This window comes from Psammomys obesus, unplaced genomic scaffold (assembly GCF_907164565.1).
Source record: "Psammomys obesus unplaced genomic scaffold, mPsaObe1.curated_primary_1811, whole genome shotgun sequence".
NCBI lineage: Eukaryota > Metazoa > Chordata > Mammalia > Rodentia > Muridae > Psammomys > Psammomys obesus.
Window position 1 is genome coordinate 14,045,709 of NW_026596064.1, and position 16,576 is coordinate 14,062,284.

The window sequence follows — 16,576 nt, forward strand, 5'->3', positions numbered from 1 at the left end:
AGATACAGATACAGATACAGATACAGATACAGATACAGATACAGATAGCCATGAGGCTGGAGAGGATCACAAAAAGAAAAAGACAGTTATTGCTCCTAAAACAGTGCTTAGGGAAGCAGCTATGTGTGGATGCCCAGGAGTTCCAATGGATGGTACCCTTCACACAGACACCATCACTACCTAACCTTACAAGGAAGAGGGAGAGCTATAGAGTATGCACGTGTTCACCTGAAGCTATCCTTCCTTGCCTTGGATTGGTTGCATGGATAAAAGCTGTCCCTGTGGTATTTTGTAACAAAAGCAACTTCCTTCTGTCTTGGAAGAGGCTTCCAAGCTGTCTTTGTTTGTTTTCCAGTGCAGAAGTTGCCCAATTCTGGGTCCTCATTGAAATGGGTGAACTGGGTTAAGCACTTCTTAAGATAGGTCCAGCCTGAGGGGCCATTGAGTTTCAGATGTTCAAGGACTCTTAGAGAATTTTCTTATCTGGAACTCAAACAGAATTTTTAAAAATTCTCTCTCTCTCTTTGTATGTGTGTGTGTGTAGATGCATGTTTGAGTGTAAGTGCCTGAGGAGTCAAGAAGAAGGCCTTGGATTCCCTCAAGCTGGAGTTACAGGTGGTTATGAGCTTCCCGACACGGGAGAGACCTCCTGACATGGCTGGGAACCAAGTTTACATCCTCTACAAGAGCAATAAATGCTTTTAACTGCTGAGCCATCTTTCTAACCCCTCAAGGGGTATTCTTAGATTGGAGCTTATCTCCTAATTTTCTTTTACGAGCTGTACTATCTGAATAAGGTGCTCTGAGGCTTGGCTGAGTCATGTACCTGGGAAAGTACTGAACAGATAGCACTCAGAGACACTCATAACTATTGCTAGATCTGGCAGAGATCTGGTACTGAGCTATCCTAAAAAAGGCCATGGGAGGCACTTGTAGGGGGCCATCCTACCCAATAGCCACAGAGAGAAACAGGTGAGAATTTATCTTAATGATTCACTGCCAAATTAAAATATGACTTATTTTATGACTTATAAAATATCCCATCATATAATCAATGCTACGTCATATTGAGGGTTTTGGTGTTAGTTTGTTTTTGTCTTTGGTGGGGAGGGAGTCGTACATAGCTCAAGGCTGAACTTTCTATGTAGCTGGGGATCGCCTTGAGGCCCCAATTTCCTGTGTCCACCTCACAAGTGCTGCAATTACGAGTGTCACAGTGCTCAGATTATTAAGATATTTTCTTTTCCTTTCTAGTAGTGTCCTTGAAACCCAGTGTCTGATGCACAGAAAGCATGAACTCTGAACCCTACAGCACACAGTGAGCATGTGTGGAGCAGAAGCCCTTACAGTCTCTTCCTCTTGTAGGTCCGGGGCTACCCAGAGCCCCAGGTGACATGGCACAGAAATGGGAAAACCATCACCAACGGGGGCCGCTTCCTGCTGGACTGTGGAGTGCGAGGGACTTTCAGCCTTGTCATCCGCACTGTCAGCGAGGAGGACAGCGGGAAGTACACCTGTGAGGCTAGCAACAGCAGTGGTGCCCGCCAGGTGACCGTGGAGCTGACTGTGGAAGGTGTGTCCCATGGGGCATTGCGGCGGGAGCTGAGCTGCCAGGTCCAGGGTCTCCTGCTGCCCTTCCACCCTCTCCCAGAGATGGAGGGGACTTAGAAGAGACACCACACCCAGTTTGGGGCTTTTGATTGACAGGGCTCATGTTCCAGCCTTGCCATGACTCACATCACACCAAGACCAAGAACAGACCCTTCATGGTGACCTTACAAAGGGATGTCCAACCCATCTCCCACTCTCCTGACCAGTCCCCTCACTGTGGCCAAGCCTTCCTCTCGTTTGACAAGACCTCAGGATTTCACCCTGTCACTTGCCCAAACAAGAGCTCTTGCCCTGGTCCTTCACCTCGCTCACACTCGTGTTCTTCAAAAGGTCCCAAGTTAAAGAGCCCCCGTTAGCCCCTAGCTTTCAACTGTCCTTCCTACAAACTCCCTCACAGTTTTTCTCCAGGGCTTGTCACCCTCTCACCACCCATTACACAGGGTCATCATCTTGTCAGTTACTGCTTCTTCAGCATCTGGGACACTCTCTACACAGGTGGGTCCCAAATGTTTGGGGAATGAGTGGAAAGAATTTATCATCATTAGCATCACCATGAAGTAATAGTGCTCACTATAAAAATATATGTATCTTAGAAAAATATGTCTATTCATTAATACTGCTCAGTTCTCCCCCCCCCCACTTCTGTGATTAAAATAATTTCTGCTAACTTAAAAGTGTCTGGGAGAAACATTTGACTATAAATAATAGTGGGGTTTGTCACTGGTTTGTCTTCCTGGCAGCCTGAAGCTGCTTTGCTGGGTTGAACATTCCATGTCAGGCCACTGGCAGAGACTCAGGGTCTGATGTCTGGAAGGACAAAGGGGTCTGCCAGCCCCTCAGATGTAAGACATGCTTCTCCAGACCCTCCCAGGCCTTTCTGGGAGCTGACAAGCAAGGCAGCCAAACTTGCTCTTTTTTCTTTTTTTTTCTTTTCTTTTCTTTCCTTTTCTTTTCTTTCCTTTTCTTTTCTTTTCTTTTCTCTTCTCTTCTCTTCTCTTTTCTTTTCTTTTTTTCTTTTCCAGAAGACTGTTCTCCTAACCTCCTTCTCAGGAGACACTGTGTAAGCAATACAGATAAATGGTTACGGTAGCCTTGGAAGGTTCTAGAAGGGATGAAGTGTGCTTGGGCCAGCGACCTGACCTCTTTTCTCTGTTTCCCCACACAGTTGCAGGGCACACAAGTTCCCCTGAGTAGAGTGTGCATAGTTTGGATGCTTTCCTTAAATTCTTTAACTAAGGGACTCAGTCATTTTAGTGACCTTCACGTTCCTGTGGTAGGGGCATTTGAGACAGGAAGTGGCTTCCTGTCAGAGTCTTAGGATAAACTTGTCAAAAGCCATTCTGGTGCTATATGATCCCTACATTATCTGATCACAAAGCCTAAACCTTGAATATTGAGACCCTTGAACAAAAATTACCCTGTTCCCTTTTCTGATTTCCTGTTTGGAGCTGAGAGCGGAGAAGTGCTGAGTTATGAGTCACAGTCCAACGTCCTGATCCCAACTTTTGCCAACATAGTGTGTGACTTGAAACCTCTGAACCTTGGCTTCTGCAGAAAACAGATGTGAATTCCAAGCTTTGCAGCCTGGGTTAGCCCTTATTTTCTATGAACCATATTAAGGAACACTGGGGTATATTGGGAATGCAGGGAAACCGGCACATGCCTTTCATCTCAGAACTTTCATCTACCTTTCATCTCAGGTAGATCTCTGAGTTCAAAGCTAGCCTGGTCTGCACAAAACTAAGATAATTTCTGAACCTTCTTCTTGGTTCCTACTGTTCAGGAAGGTGGATCTGATGGCTCAACCTAGTGAGAACATTTCCAGGTCATGACGGGAAAAGAGAGGCAAGGAGGCAGGACAATCACAGTAGAGCAAGACAAGGCTCACATTCCTCCTCTTTGGGTGGGTCTTAATTGGGATAGATTGGCACAGGCATTTAAGCTGTCTTGTGCTTTAAACTCTAAGAGGAGAATGGTCTCAAGGCTGCAGCCCTCTCTGTGTGAATGGGCCTTCGTACATCCCCCTTCCACATCAAAAGGCTATTTGAGCTCCTATGCTTGGAGGCCACACCAAGCCCTATAGGCCTAGAAGGTTGCACTGGTCACCCCCTGCCATGGAGAACTTGTCAACCCTGCCAGACTAAGCCTCAACATTCACAAAGTGACTCCAGCAGCCCACTGGCCTCCCCTGCAACTCTGTGCTGTGCTTCCCACTGTTCTTTCCCAGACAGAACAGAGGTCCTGGACTCAAAAGTTTGACCAGCAGGTGGAAGCTTTTAACCTTTAGTGGCCACGTTTAGGAGGCAGTACTGTGCAGCGAGCAGAAAATCAAAGGTCTTGCTTGAATTTTAGCTCTACTGATTCCTAAGTGTGAGTGAGCAACCTTTCTGTGCCTTATTTCTTTTCCTTTAAGGTGGAGGGCACCACACAGAGTGATGTAAGGAGCAGCACAGCCCCTGGCCATCAGGAAGTGCCTGAGCTGCAGTAACATCCTAACATCCATAGAATACTTACGGAGGGAAGTCTATGTAAAAGAAAGTTCCCTTCCAGTTTGGCAAGTAAATCCAGGGAGCACAAGAACCGGTGCCTGGGGACAGGACCACACAGTTACACAGAGCCTCAAGCGGGGGGTGGGTGGGGTGGGGTGGGTGGGTGGGGGCAGAGGCCATGCTCTAAGCACCTCTAGGTCGTTGAAGAGCAAAGAAGCTTAGCCTGAGGTGTGGGGGGAGGGGCTTAGGGCAGGGTTCACCAGGATCACCATCCAATAGTGACCTAACATGATCTCTACATGTGATGTTAGGTTTGCTAAAGCCACATTCATAAAGCCAGGTGAGATTAATTTTAATAAAATATTTCATTTAACTCAGTAATCCAAAATGCTCTCATTTCAGTGTATAATCAACATAAACATGGTGAGTATTCCCTATGTGTATGATGAAGAGAGCTGTTGAGCTGAATCTCAGAAGACCTTTTGAATGTGAGAAACCAGAGAGTCACTCTTGACTCTCTGCTTAGAGAGTCCAGTTTGGTTTTATGTTTAGGAGTCCAGTTTGGTTAAATGCTTAGGAGTCCAGTTTGGCTAAATTGCAGTTCCAGGAGAGAGATGGACTCACAGTCGTCCTCACCAGTGCTACAGAATGGGTTGGTGCAGATATATGCATGCATGCCTTCCTGGGGAATCTTATTAACACAGCGTGTTGATTGGACTGGTCTGGTGCAGGACCTGAATACCTGAACTTCAGCCAGCTCCACTTATCACCTTGCTGCTGCTCTACAGGCCATGCCTGGGGGAATTCAGATGAAGACAATTCAGCCTCGAGTCAGGCACAGTGGTGCCCACCTGTAGTCCTAGCATATGCGAGATGAAGGTGGGAGGATTATATTCAAGGCTAACCTGAGCTACATACCAAAATCCTATCTCAGAAACAAAAATCACCTGCAGTTCTGGAAACATAAGCTGGGTTGGAACGGCCTGCCCCAATTTCTTCTTTCAGCCAAGTCTCCTGGGCATCTCCTCCCTACCCTTCCCTTTCCCTCATCCTTAACCCCTAGTACTACCAAGGCTGCTGCTCTCTGCACATCCATGAAACTGCTGTCATGCAGCTCACGATCCTGACCATGAGGGAGGAGCAGAAGGCCATTCTAAAGACCACCTAGATTGTGAGGTAGATGGGGGAGTGGTCCTTTGTCATGCAAGTTTAGGGAATGGCTCTGGTGACTGCTGGCCCAGCTCCAGGGGCCAGCACTCTTGGGATTTTGAATTTATGGTAACTGCTCCTGGGATGTCTGTTCCAGGAACTGTCAGACCACTTTTATCCTCTGGCTGGATTGGGCTCATGTCATTCTGTATTCTGTGGAAACATCTGTGTGTCTTGGCTGAGTTCTAATAATCTTTTGTTACTCCTTTAAGATGTCTGCCGTGTTCCTTGTCATTTCCTCCTCCATCTAACTTCCCCACCCTTCTGAAAGGCCTATTTATATATTTCTCAATTATACTCTTTACAAACACTTTCTAATCTGTCAGAGTACCCAGTGGTTTTCTTTTTTAAGGGGGTTTGTGCCCTATTTTTTTTTTTTAATCCAGGCAGAATCCTGAAATGCTCTTGAATTTGTGTCCTTCCCTCTGTCATCAAAATTAACGACATGGATGTGTTGCAATGAGGACTTTGCTTTCTGCCTTAGTGGTTGTTTTTTGTGGAACAGTTATGTATCGAACTCTCCTGTCAGAAGCCTCACTGACTACAGCAGAGTCCACTGATAAATTACTTGTTCTCACTCTCTTCTTGAAGGGTGACTTCAAAATCTCCTTTAGCTCCATTCTCTTCCAGGTTCATTTCATCTTCCTTCCCTCCAGAATACAGCTCATCTTTAAGATCCACCCCCAAAATGACTTGTTTATTGATGTCATGAATTGCTCTAGGTTTTGTCTTAAAGTGCCTTTCCCATGTGCTGTCTCTGCCAGTGGATGGCCCCAACCTGCCACCTGCACATGGTAGCTGTACCATGGCTAATACCACACCCCACCAAAAGAGCCTCGGATTAGATAAACATCATCTTCGATGGCTTTCTGGTCAATTGATGCGGTTAGCACTTTATGACTTAGGTTTGCAGGAGCATGCTTGCCTCTGGCCTTCATGTTACTGGGAATGCCACAGCAGGAAGCACTAGAGAAGTAAACTAAGATGGAGTCTTGGCAGCTAAAAGACGACTGGAAGAAATAAGTTATTTTCTTTCTGCTAAGTCTCTACACTTTCTCTACAGTTGTGGGTGATAACTAAGAAATCGCTTGCTGGAGCTAGAGAGACAGCTCGGTGGTTAAGAGCACTGGCTGTACTTCCAGAGGACCAGAGATTGATTCCCAGCATCCACATGGAAGTTTCCAACTATCTGCAACTCCAGGTCCAGGGGATCTCACACCTTCTTCTAAAGTACTGCACACGCGGGCATGCAGGCAAAACATCCATACACAAGTAATAATAATAATAATTTAACATTTTTGTTTAAAGAAATCACTTGCAAGAACTATTTAGCTAGTCCCCTTTCTAGTACAAAACCCCATTCAGCTACTCTTTGAACTCTTTGCCCATCCATGAATGACTAGGAAGTAGTTTTTCTTTTAAAATGTGTATATTTTATTCCGATCCCCTGAGGAAGAATTGTTCAATATATCAATTTCCTGGAGCCTCACATAGAATCCTGGAAGTGTCTAGCTCCATAGATGACCTTTGGGCTCCAGAGAGGCATGCATGTATCCACTCATAAGCATCACAGTATCGGAACTATGTGTATGTTCCAGCATGAGTGGACTGCGATAGGGAAGAGAGCGTAGAATGAATGGTTGTGGAGGGGAAAGCTCTGTTTATACCACAACAGGAATCCTTTGCCAGAGGCACATTAATATTCATAGTTAAGACATCCACGGGACCATGAAGACTGTTGAAAATGACAAGGGACACCCATATCATCTTAGAAAGCAGGCCAGTTGACTAACCCCAGTCAGTCCCACACACTCCCTGTTCTTGTATCATGTGTCTCCAGGTCCTGCTGTGCCATCTCCTACATATCTTTCCATTTCCAGTGCCACCATCTGGATCCTGGTTGCTATCATGGTCACTTACCTGTGGCAAGAATTCCCAGTGGTCTCCCTCCTTATCCTGTCCTCGCTCCAGTGTCCACATCACTATATTAAATACCTATAAAAACACAGAGCGGATTTTATCACCTTCTCCCTTTGAATCCTTCCATGACTCACTGTCAGCAAGGCCCTGTGGGTGTGATTTGGCGCTTGTTCATGTCTCTGGCCCTTAGACCTTCAAATTCTCTCAAGTTGCCTCGAGCGATCTCACTGACAGCCCTGACCAGGCTGCATCTCTTCACCTTCAGTCCAGAAACCCTGCTGCTCTTTTGACCTCACCATCCTTGGGAACTAGTTGGGTGCCCTCCCAAGCTCTCAGCAGCAGACTACAAGAGAAAGGTAGACTGCTTCAAAGAGCACAGATGCCATATTGCTGCAAAACATCCACATTTAACAATTCACAGTCCTCTAGTTTCACTCAACCCCATCCTCCTCTTTTAAGTATCAAGTCTGATCAGCCATTTCTCCAGCACGAAAGCCACAGGTTCCAAGTGGGAACAGTAGCACACCCCTAGCAGAAAGGGTATGTTATTCACATGGCCCCTTTTCTCTTCCCAGTGGTCAGGAAAGCTTGTGGGCATTTAGTAGGAAAGAACCAAGATGTGCTTCATGGCAAGGATCGTCCCCCTTTTCCCTACAGTCTCGCTAGAACAATCTCCATAAACATTTAAGCCAATGTTTCTGTGATCTCCAATAGAACCCAGAATATTTTAAGTTGTAAAAACTAGCTAAATAATTTAAGAAATGGTTATTATGTAGAGAGAAGTCTTCACGTTATAGCTTAAAAATTATTGCAGAGTTTATTTTGTGCACATTTTCTACTAAGTAAAATACAGCCATGTACACATGTATGTATAAGTATTATACTTATATATACTTACATACATCACATGTAGATCAGAGGAGACCTGAAACTCAACAAAGCTGGAACCAAGTAGTATTAAATTAAGAAGATGTGTGAAGCTGGAGAGATGGCTCAGTGTTTAAGAGCACTGTCTGTTCTTCCGAAGGAGCCGGGTTCAATTCCCAGCACCCACAAGGCAGCTCACAACTGTCTGTCATGCCCATTCACACTAATACACATAAAATAAAGTTAAATAAATTAAAAAGATAAATAAATATTAGAAAAAGAAGGTGTGTGAAATATGCATGTCTCATTAGGGTTTTTTGCCTTCTTACCTGTCTTTAAAAGTTGGGGGAATCTTATGAAAGAAGGGAGAGATAGAATGACCTGGAGGGGACAGGAGCTCCAAAAGGAGAGCAACAGAACCAAAAATTCTGGGCCCAGGGTTCCAACCAAGGACCATGCATGGAGATAACCTAGAACCCCTGCACAGATCTTGCCCATGCCAGCTCAGTCTCTAAGTGGGTACCCTAGTAAGGGGAGCAGGGGCTGTCTCTGATATGAACTCAGTGGCTGGCTCTTTGATCACCTCCTCCTGAGGGGGAAGGCAGTCTTACTAGGCCAGAGAGGAAGACAATGCAGCCAGTCCTGATGAGACCTGATAGGCTAGGGTCAGATGGAAGGGGAGGAGGACCTCACCTATCAGTGGACTGGGAGAGGGGCATGGGAGGAGAAAAGGGAGGGCAGGATTGGGGCTACAGCTGGGAAACAAAGTGAATAAATTAAATAATTTTTTAATTAAAAAAATTCATAAAAAGAAAAATAAAGTTGAGGGTTCTATGATGAATTTGTGATTTGAAAGGTGGCATAGTGAAGTCACTTTGGCATTACAACTGTAGCACCTGTCTCCTCCATTGCTTGTCATTTTTCCTTTCTTTAACATCCTCATGAGGATGTACTGCAAGGCATGATGGGAATCTAAGACATAAAGTTTCTACGATAACCTTTTCCTACTCAATTCTGTAGCATAAAACAGAATTGTTTCGACATCACACTAGAGGTCTTTTTTCCCCCCTTACTGTGTTACCTCTGAAAGCTATTTATGCTTTTTTTTTTTTTTTTTTTTTTTTTACATAATGTCTGCTTTTTTATTCTAGGACAATTTTATTCTCATATCCACCTTCCTCCTCCTTTTTCTGTACTTCTTGATGGTATGATTTCTTTGTGCATTAAGTTTTAAACTCATACTTTACGAGTTCTGCAAACATCTGATCACCTCATTATCCTCCAGCGTGTTCCAGCAGGACAATTACATACTGTGATACAGAGGATTACAGTCTACTTTCTGTGTCACCTTGCTTTAATTAAGGCTTTACATGAATTTCTGAAACCATATACATGGCCAATTAGCTGTGAACTTCCATTCGAGGTGGCCTGGGCATGACTAAATGCGTGTTATGAAAGTGGATTTCTTCTAATAGAGCGGAGAAGCATTATTTTAAGCCTCCTGTAAGAAACACTTTGAAGATGGCTCAAGTAGGTTGACTATTTCTGGTTCACCTGGAACGGCCAGGGTTTGCTCTTATTGCCCTGACAGGATTATTAATCATGTCTCTTTTGGTGCTGGGAGTCCTGTTTGCATGATGGACGGCTTTGCCATACACTTTGGGGAGCTTTCCTCTTCCTTACCAACGTGACCACATTAGTCACTTTTGGATCAGTGTGTCCTGTTTCTGTTCATTCTCCTTACATCCTTTGATGAAAAGCATCAGGTTTCCTCTTAGCCCCTCCTCTGTTGAACGTTTCACTCCTCAAACCTACCAGCATGCCTTTCTCTTCTCCTTTAAAACAAATCTAAGATGAGTGGTTAAAATACCTTCAATGTCTTGGTCTCCCCCTCACAAATTGGTTCAGTCCTCAGCCAATTCTCTTAATTGGCTCCTCTGTTTCTGGCATTCTCCCTTAATCTCCTTTCCGCTTATTTTTCCACCATTGCCTTATATTCTGCCAGATTTTCATACTTCAGCAAAATCAACTTCACCTCATCTGACTGTTTGCAGCTTGACTCCTCCCCCACCCCCGGGTAGACCCTGTTAGTTGCCTTAGCCCTAACTCTCTTTGTTCTGTGGTAAGCTCGCCAGCATTAACTCATATCGACACGAGCATTCCTGGGGTCCACTTCCACCCACCATTTTGTGCATTGCCCATGAATCATACTGCAAATCGGCCCAGCTTTGACAGAGGAGCACCTGTGAGCAGCGTTCGTTGCTATTCTGTGGGGAGATGCCTTATTTTTAATTGTTTTGGTGGTCTTTTTTTTTTTAAAAGGAATTTCAGCCTTTGGAGTCAGATGTTTAGGTCTTTATATATATATATATATATATTTAATTCTTAAACTATTTGTACTCGGGATAAAAAAAAACACGTGAAAAAAAAAACACAAGAAATTTACACTTTTAACCATTTTATCAAATCGTGCACCGAGGGCCTCTGGCGTCATTACACGCTCGCTCTGCCTTGCACACCGTGCACTGAGCTTCTCCTGTGTCATCAGTGTGCTCCAGCTTGCACGGTGTACACTGGGGTTCCCCCGGGTCATCAGCACGCTCCGGCTTATCCAGCTACCACCACCCCCTCGTTCTCCTTATCATTACCACAAATGGAAATCCCGCACTCACAAAGTTCTCTCCTGCTCCGGGCCCTGGCAGCTGCCTCCTACCTTCTCTTCTCTGTGGATTTGCCTGGCAGAACATTTTCTTAGAAGTGAAGCCGTAAAATGTGTGACGTTTGCGATGAGCTCTCTTCACATGCTTTTCAAGGTTCGTTCACACTGTGAAGTATCAGTACTTGATTCTTTTCCGTGGCTGAATATTTAATATTTAATATTTAATATTTAATGACATGAATAGACTACATTTTGATTATCCATTTATACAGACAAGATTCTTATCAAAATATTTCCTCAAGACCAGATGGGTAATGCAGTAGCATTGATAAGCGCAGCAAACGGTAGGTGGGCTTGTGCATGCTGCTGTTGTATGAAGCATGTACAGGAAGCTCTAACACCCTGTTTTAGTGCCGGACTTCACTTTCTCCTTTTCTCTCCTTTATTCAGGAAAGGGGGTGACTACAGTGTGCTTCGTTAACAATGCATTTCTGTTTATACGTCCTCCGATAGCATGGAGGGGCCAGCGTCCTAGCTGTACACCTCAGCTGGGTCCTTTCAAAACGTATCTCTCCTTTGATCAGCTTAAAGCATCTTTTAATGTGGACTAGAGAATAGGATAACAGACCGTGCTCCCTCTGTGGTCATTTTGAAGAAGAGTGCATCCACAGTGATCACTGACCCATGACATCACCGGTTGAAGGTGATACAGGCGTTTGTTGTGATCCCATCTTGCTGATGTTCTGTTGCAATATCAAAGTGGGCGTAGCCGGGGAAATGTTCACTGTGGCGTTTAACCTCTGGCCTTTAACCTCTGCCCTTGGGTTCATTCCGGTGCTATCGTGTAAATGTTATAGGTGGGAGAGCATAGGAAGTCTCTATATCATTTTCCAATAAATGCTGTATGTTCCCCACAGCAGACACCTGCTCATGTGAGAATGACCATGGAGCCTTCCATGTGAGCCTTATGTAGGCTCTTGTGCACATTAGCAGCTTGTGGTAGAAAGAGAACAGCTTCCAGGGTGATGGCTACCTCAAAAATGTCCTTTCTTCCTCCTCCTAACTCAAAAGCAAACCACTGTTATATAATTAAGTTACTGAATAGCTATATACTCCTTCCCCAGCTGCCGAAGGATACCCTACCTGGTCTCTCTAGGTTTGCCCTTTAACTGTCTCCTGCCTGGTATGTCAGCAGCTCACCCAGACACTGGATATATTAACTTCTTAGCTAGAACTGGTGGTGCCCAGAATAGTAGCACCTACCCAAGGACTAGCAGTGCCCTGTGGGCAAAACTGCTGATTCAGGGGAGGTGTGGCTCTATGGCAGCCATTCCTGTTCCATTTCTGCTTGTTGTTCAGCCTTCCATGGAAGAACTGAGTATTGACTCCGTCCAGCATGAACAGACATGGTAAGGGATGTGCATGGGCCTTTCCTCCGCTCACTTAAACTGAGTCATGTTCTGGAATGGTCCTGGATCTCTACAGGATAACTCTTACAGCAGAAAGTCCAAAAGTTAATGCCTCACCTCACAACTCCTCGACGAGGTTGAGTATTCTAGAACTTGGGAGACCTGATGAATTCCTGAACCGTTTTAGGTTCCATGACTTTACACATGTGACTTCTCTGTATTTCATTTTCCCACCCATTGAAACAAAGATGTGAACGGGGCTAGGGAGACGTCTTCACCATTCAGAGTATTTGCTGTTTCGACAGAGGACCCAGGTTCAGTTCCCAGAACCCACATGGTGACCCACAGTCATCTGTAACTCCAATTCTCAGAGATTCAACACACTTTTCTGGCTTTCACAGGCACCAGGCATTCACCTGCAGCACATATATGCACACAGCAAGCACTCATACACACAAAATAACAATAAATACATTTTAAACATGAAAAAGACACAAAAATAGTTAATGACCAAATTCATCCAATCATTACCAGGGATCCTTGTTCCATGTTTATGGAACACGAACCTGATACCCATAGTGAGTCAGCATGTGCACATCAGGATTCACTGTTACTACCCCACATTCTCCTGCTGTTGAATCTGCGTGACTCGATGTGGACATTGCAACCTGGCCCCCAGTCTTTAGCCTTTTCTCTGTGTGTTATTTGCAGGAAATTTCATGAAGAAACATGGTCAGCCTGTTCTTTCCAAAACCTCAGGGTAAGTCCAGGAACGTTCAAGCCAGAATAAGGGTTGGGTTGGCTTTCCCTGCTGACTTGACAAGCATAGGTATAGGACCTAAGTCCTTTGTGGCTTGGTTGTAAGAACTGAAGGATGGGGGCCTAGTGGGACACTGTGCACCATTCCCCCAGCATCTTCTGACCTGGCAGCCTCTGTGGGTAGCACCTTTAATGAGTAAACTTAGGAGAAGCATTAACAGTTGTAGCTGCTGTCACAGACAAGCCCCATATCTCTATGACTCAACCCAAGCTTATTTCTCAACTTGTTCTTGAATGGGTAAGACCCTTCCACATTTCCTTCAAGGACCCCAAACTCTCTCAGTTTTGTAGCTCCATCTCCTGGAGCCTCTACTTCTAGCCAGAATATTAGACAAAAACAGAGTGGAGAATCTTGCCGGAGGTTTTCATGATTCAGCCCTGGAAATTGCGTACAGCAAGCATGTTCTTGGTTTATTGTCCAATATCCAGGCCTTGGGCCAGAGCTCAGTGGAACTAAGGTTTAAGGGAAGCAAGCAAATGTCACACAGCTGCATGCTCATGTGGTAAAGGTGATATGTCCTAGTGACAGATTTTTCTAGAGAAAGTATTTGAGGCATAGAGTTGGGAAAACAATCCTTAAATGGTTCCTGACCACAATTTAAGTGACTTAGGCAGGAGTGGAAGAATTGAATTACTACCCGGTCTAAGTCTGGATTCTCTGTTGATCTTTTTTCTAGGGACAGATTTTCAGTGGAGACTCGTCCCAGCATCTGGGGAGAGTGCCCACCAAAGTTTGCCACCAAGCTGGGCAGAGCTGTGGTCAAAGAAGGGCAGATGGGGCGGTTCTCCTGCAAGATCACTGGTCGGCCTCCACCACAGGTCACCTGGCTCAAGGTGAGGTTTTGTCCACCCAGACTCTGGTCCTGGCCAGGAAGCCAGGGAGTTCAAACCCTGGGACTGCTGGAAATCTGTCTTTGCAGTTCCTTCGGTTTCAACCCCAGGCATTTCCCCAAGGCTTTCAGTGTGTGTGAGAGCGACATTCCTATCCAGTGTAGTACACCCCTGCTGGTATGCAGACCATAGTGCTCTTATCCTCACACTCACAAAACAGCCTAAGGCTTTTGTTCAAAGACGGACGAGGCGCCTCAAGAGAAGGAATTTGAATTGGGGTGCTGGTTTTCAGGCAGCAGCTCTATGTCTCATGAAGCATGAGACGCTAGGCAAGTCACTTAATCTCTTGGAACCCAGTCTCCTTATCTCTGATTAAGAAACACCTTAGAGGACACGCCATATGGAAGTTCTTTACAGGCCATTCATAGCTGGTTGAAGTGAAGAGAGGCAGAAGAGATGGGGGTGGCAGGCAATGAGAAAGTGGGGATGGAACCAGGCATTGATTGAGGGATGTCAGGGACAGTGGGGTGAAGGCCACAGGGAGAGAACAGGTTTTTCAGAGAAGAAACTCTTGAGTGAAATGAGTGGTAGGACTCCTTTTACCTACTTCTTGATTCTTCTAAACTCGCCCTCGGAAGAAAGGACGGCAAAGAAAAAGTGAAGCGAGCAATATGGGTTGCCCTCCCATATCCATTCCTCCAAAGAAACAAGGTCTTTTGAGATGGTTTCTGCACTGGCTCCAAGCCTGTGCAGAGGCTTCAAGGCTGAGTGCTCTGTTGGTGATTATCTTAGTCTTCTTTCTGTCGCTGTGAAAAACCCTGTGACCAAAAGCAAGAAGAGGAAAGGGTTTAGTTGTCTTACCCTTCCACATCACATTGAAGGAAACCAGAGCAGGAGCCTAGAGGCAGGAGTTGAAGCACATGCCATGGAGGAGTGCTGCTTACTGGCTTGCTCTTTCAAGCTTGCTTAGTTTGCTTTTTCGTATACACCAGGACTGCTTGCCCAGGAACAACATGGCCTACTGTGGGCTGGGCCTTCCACATCAATCATCAATCATGAAAATGCTCCACAAGCTTATCTATAGGCCAGTCTGATGGTTCCCTCTTCTCAGATGACTCTTGCTTGTGTCAGGTTGACAGACAAACAAACTGGACATCACTATGGTGAATGTCTGGAGACCACAGAACAGGGTTCTGTGGACCCAAGCCTTGGTATCCATTCCATAGGACTGGTGGGAGATGGGATTACTGGGTCAAAAAGAGAGCAGACTTCTGTAACCAAGCTCTCCTATTGCCACTTGTAGGGAAATGTCCCATTGCAGCCAAGTCCTCGAGTGTGTATGTCAGAGAAGAATGGTATGCAGATCCTGGAAATCCATGATGTCACTCAGGATGATATGGGCATGTACACATGCATGGTGGTGAATGGGTCAGGGAAAGCCTCCATGTCGGCGGAGCTCTCCATCCCAGGTATGGGTGGGGGAGCGCGAGACTGATGCAGAGGGACCATCTCCTGGTGCCAGGAGCCTCCCAGAAGAAGCTATTCCTTACATCACTTTTGTATATTCATGTTTCACAATGGCATAACCATGCATCTTCAAACACAAAGTTTTTGACTAGAAGAACAAAGGATGGGCTAGCAGCAGAGACCAGACCCAGAGGAAGTGCTATGAGCTGTCTCCTTCATTTGTGTCCCTAACTAGGTCCTGCCGCTGTGTCTCCAGTCCTTTCTTGTAGCTCAGGTAGCTTCTTCATGTCTCTGGCTATTGGAAGACTGGATATTCCTGTTGTTCTGTCATTCCTGCCTGAAATCTAACTTATCCACCCTGTCCCTCAAATAAGATGTGTATAAAGTGAGGATATGACTGGTCCAAGGTATAGTTAAAGAGAATGTTTTTATTGACTATATGAGGGAGAGTAGAGGCGGAGGCATTTGGAAGAGTCCAGAGAAGAGAGAGAAAGTAGTAGACTAAACATGACCAGCAGATTGAACCAGGCCATGAGATGGGGAGAAAGAGAGGGAGGATGAGAAGAAAGGGAGCAAAGGAGAAAGATAATGATAAAGTGTGTGGCTGAAATGGCAGGGTTCTATAGGAATGAGAAGCTGAGAGAAGAGAAGTCCATGAGCTGGAGAGGTTTAGGGTAGAGATGGGATGAGAAGAACTGAGAGGAGCCACAGGTACTGAGTGAGTCTGGAGGCCAGCTTGCGTTTTGGTATGCTAATAGACAGCTCAGCCATTTGTCCTGAGTTTCTTTTAGTCCTGACAAAATGCTCCCTCAACTTAACTCTTTCTACCCAGGCTCCTCCTCATCAGACTGGACATGTCAACAATAGCCCTCTTCCTTGTGTTCATCCTCAGCCCCTGTCAGTTCTTCCTTTGCAACTTCTTTGATTGCCTGCTTACACTCTCTTGCCTTTCACAAATCCAGCCTGGGGAAGCCGGAGCGTGTACATGGGGGGAATCCGGAGAAATCCAGTGCTCACCGTTTTCATTGGTTGTAGAAATGACTTGGGCATAAGAATGAGGTGAAATTACCTCATTTTCCTCCTCCTTTCTTCTCCAGTTCTGCCTATGATTTTCCCCTTTTATATCTCCTTCCTTTCCTTAGAAACTATGCCTTCTTGCTCTATCTGTCTGTCTGTCTATCTATCTATCTATCTACCATATATCTGTCTATCTCTCCCTCCATCCATTTGTCTATGTTTCTATCATCTATCTATCTATCTATCTATCTATCTATCTATCTATCTATCTATCTATC

General features: G+C 45.3%; 1 protein-coding gene across 2 annotated transcripts in view; it reads left to right on the forward strand.

Moving 5' to 3' along the window:
• Mylk (myosin light chain kinase) overlaps positions 1–16,576 on the forward strand; it is a 178,098-nt gene that overhangs the window by 45,154 nt on the left and 116,368 nt on the right. For both annotated transcript variants that reach the window (XM_055624905.1, XM_055624906.1), the window contains exons 3-6: positions 1,366–1,573; positions 12,876–12,924; positions 13,661–13,817; positions 15,118–15,283. In XM_055624905.1, coding sequence (XP_055480880.1) covers positions 1,366–1,573; positions 12,876–12,924; positions 13,661–13,817; positions 15,118–15,283 — 580 coding nt within the window. The remainder of the gene's footprint in view (positions 1–1,365; positions 1,574–12,875; positions 12,925–13,660; positions 13,818–15,117; positions 15,284–16,576) is intronic.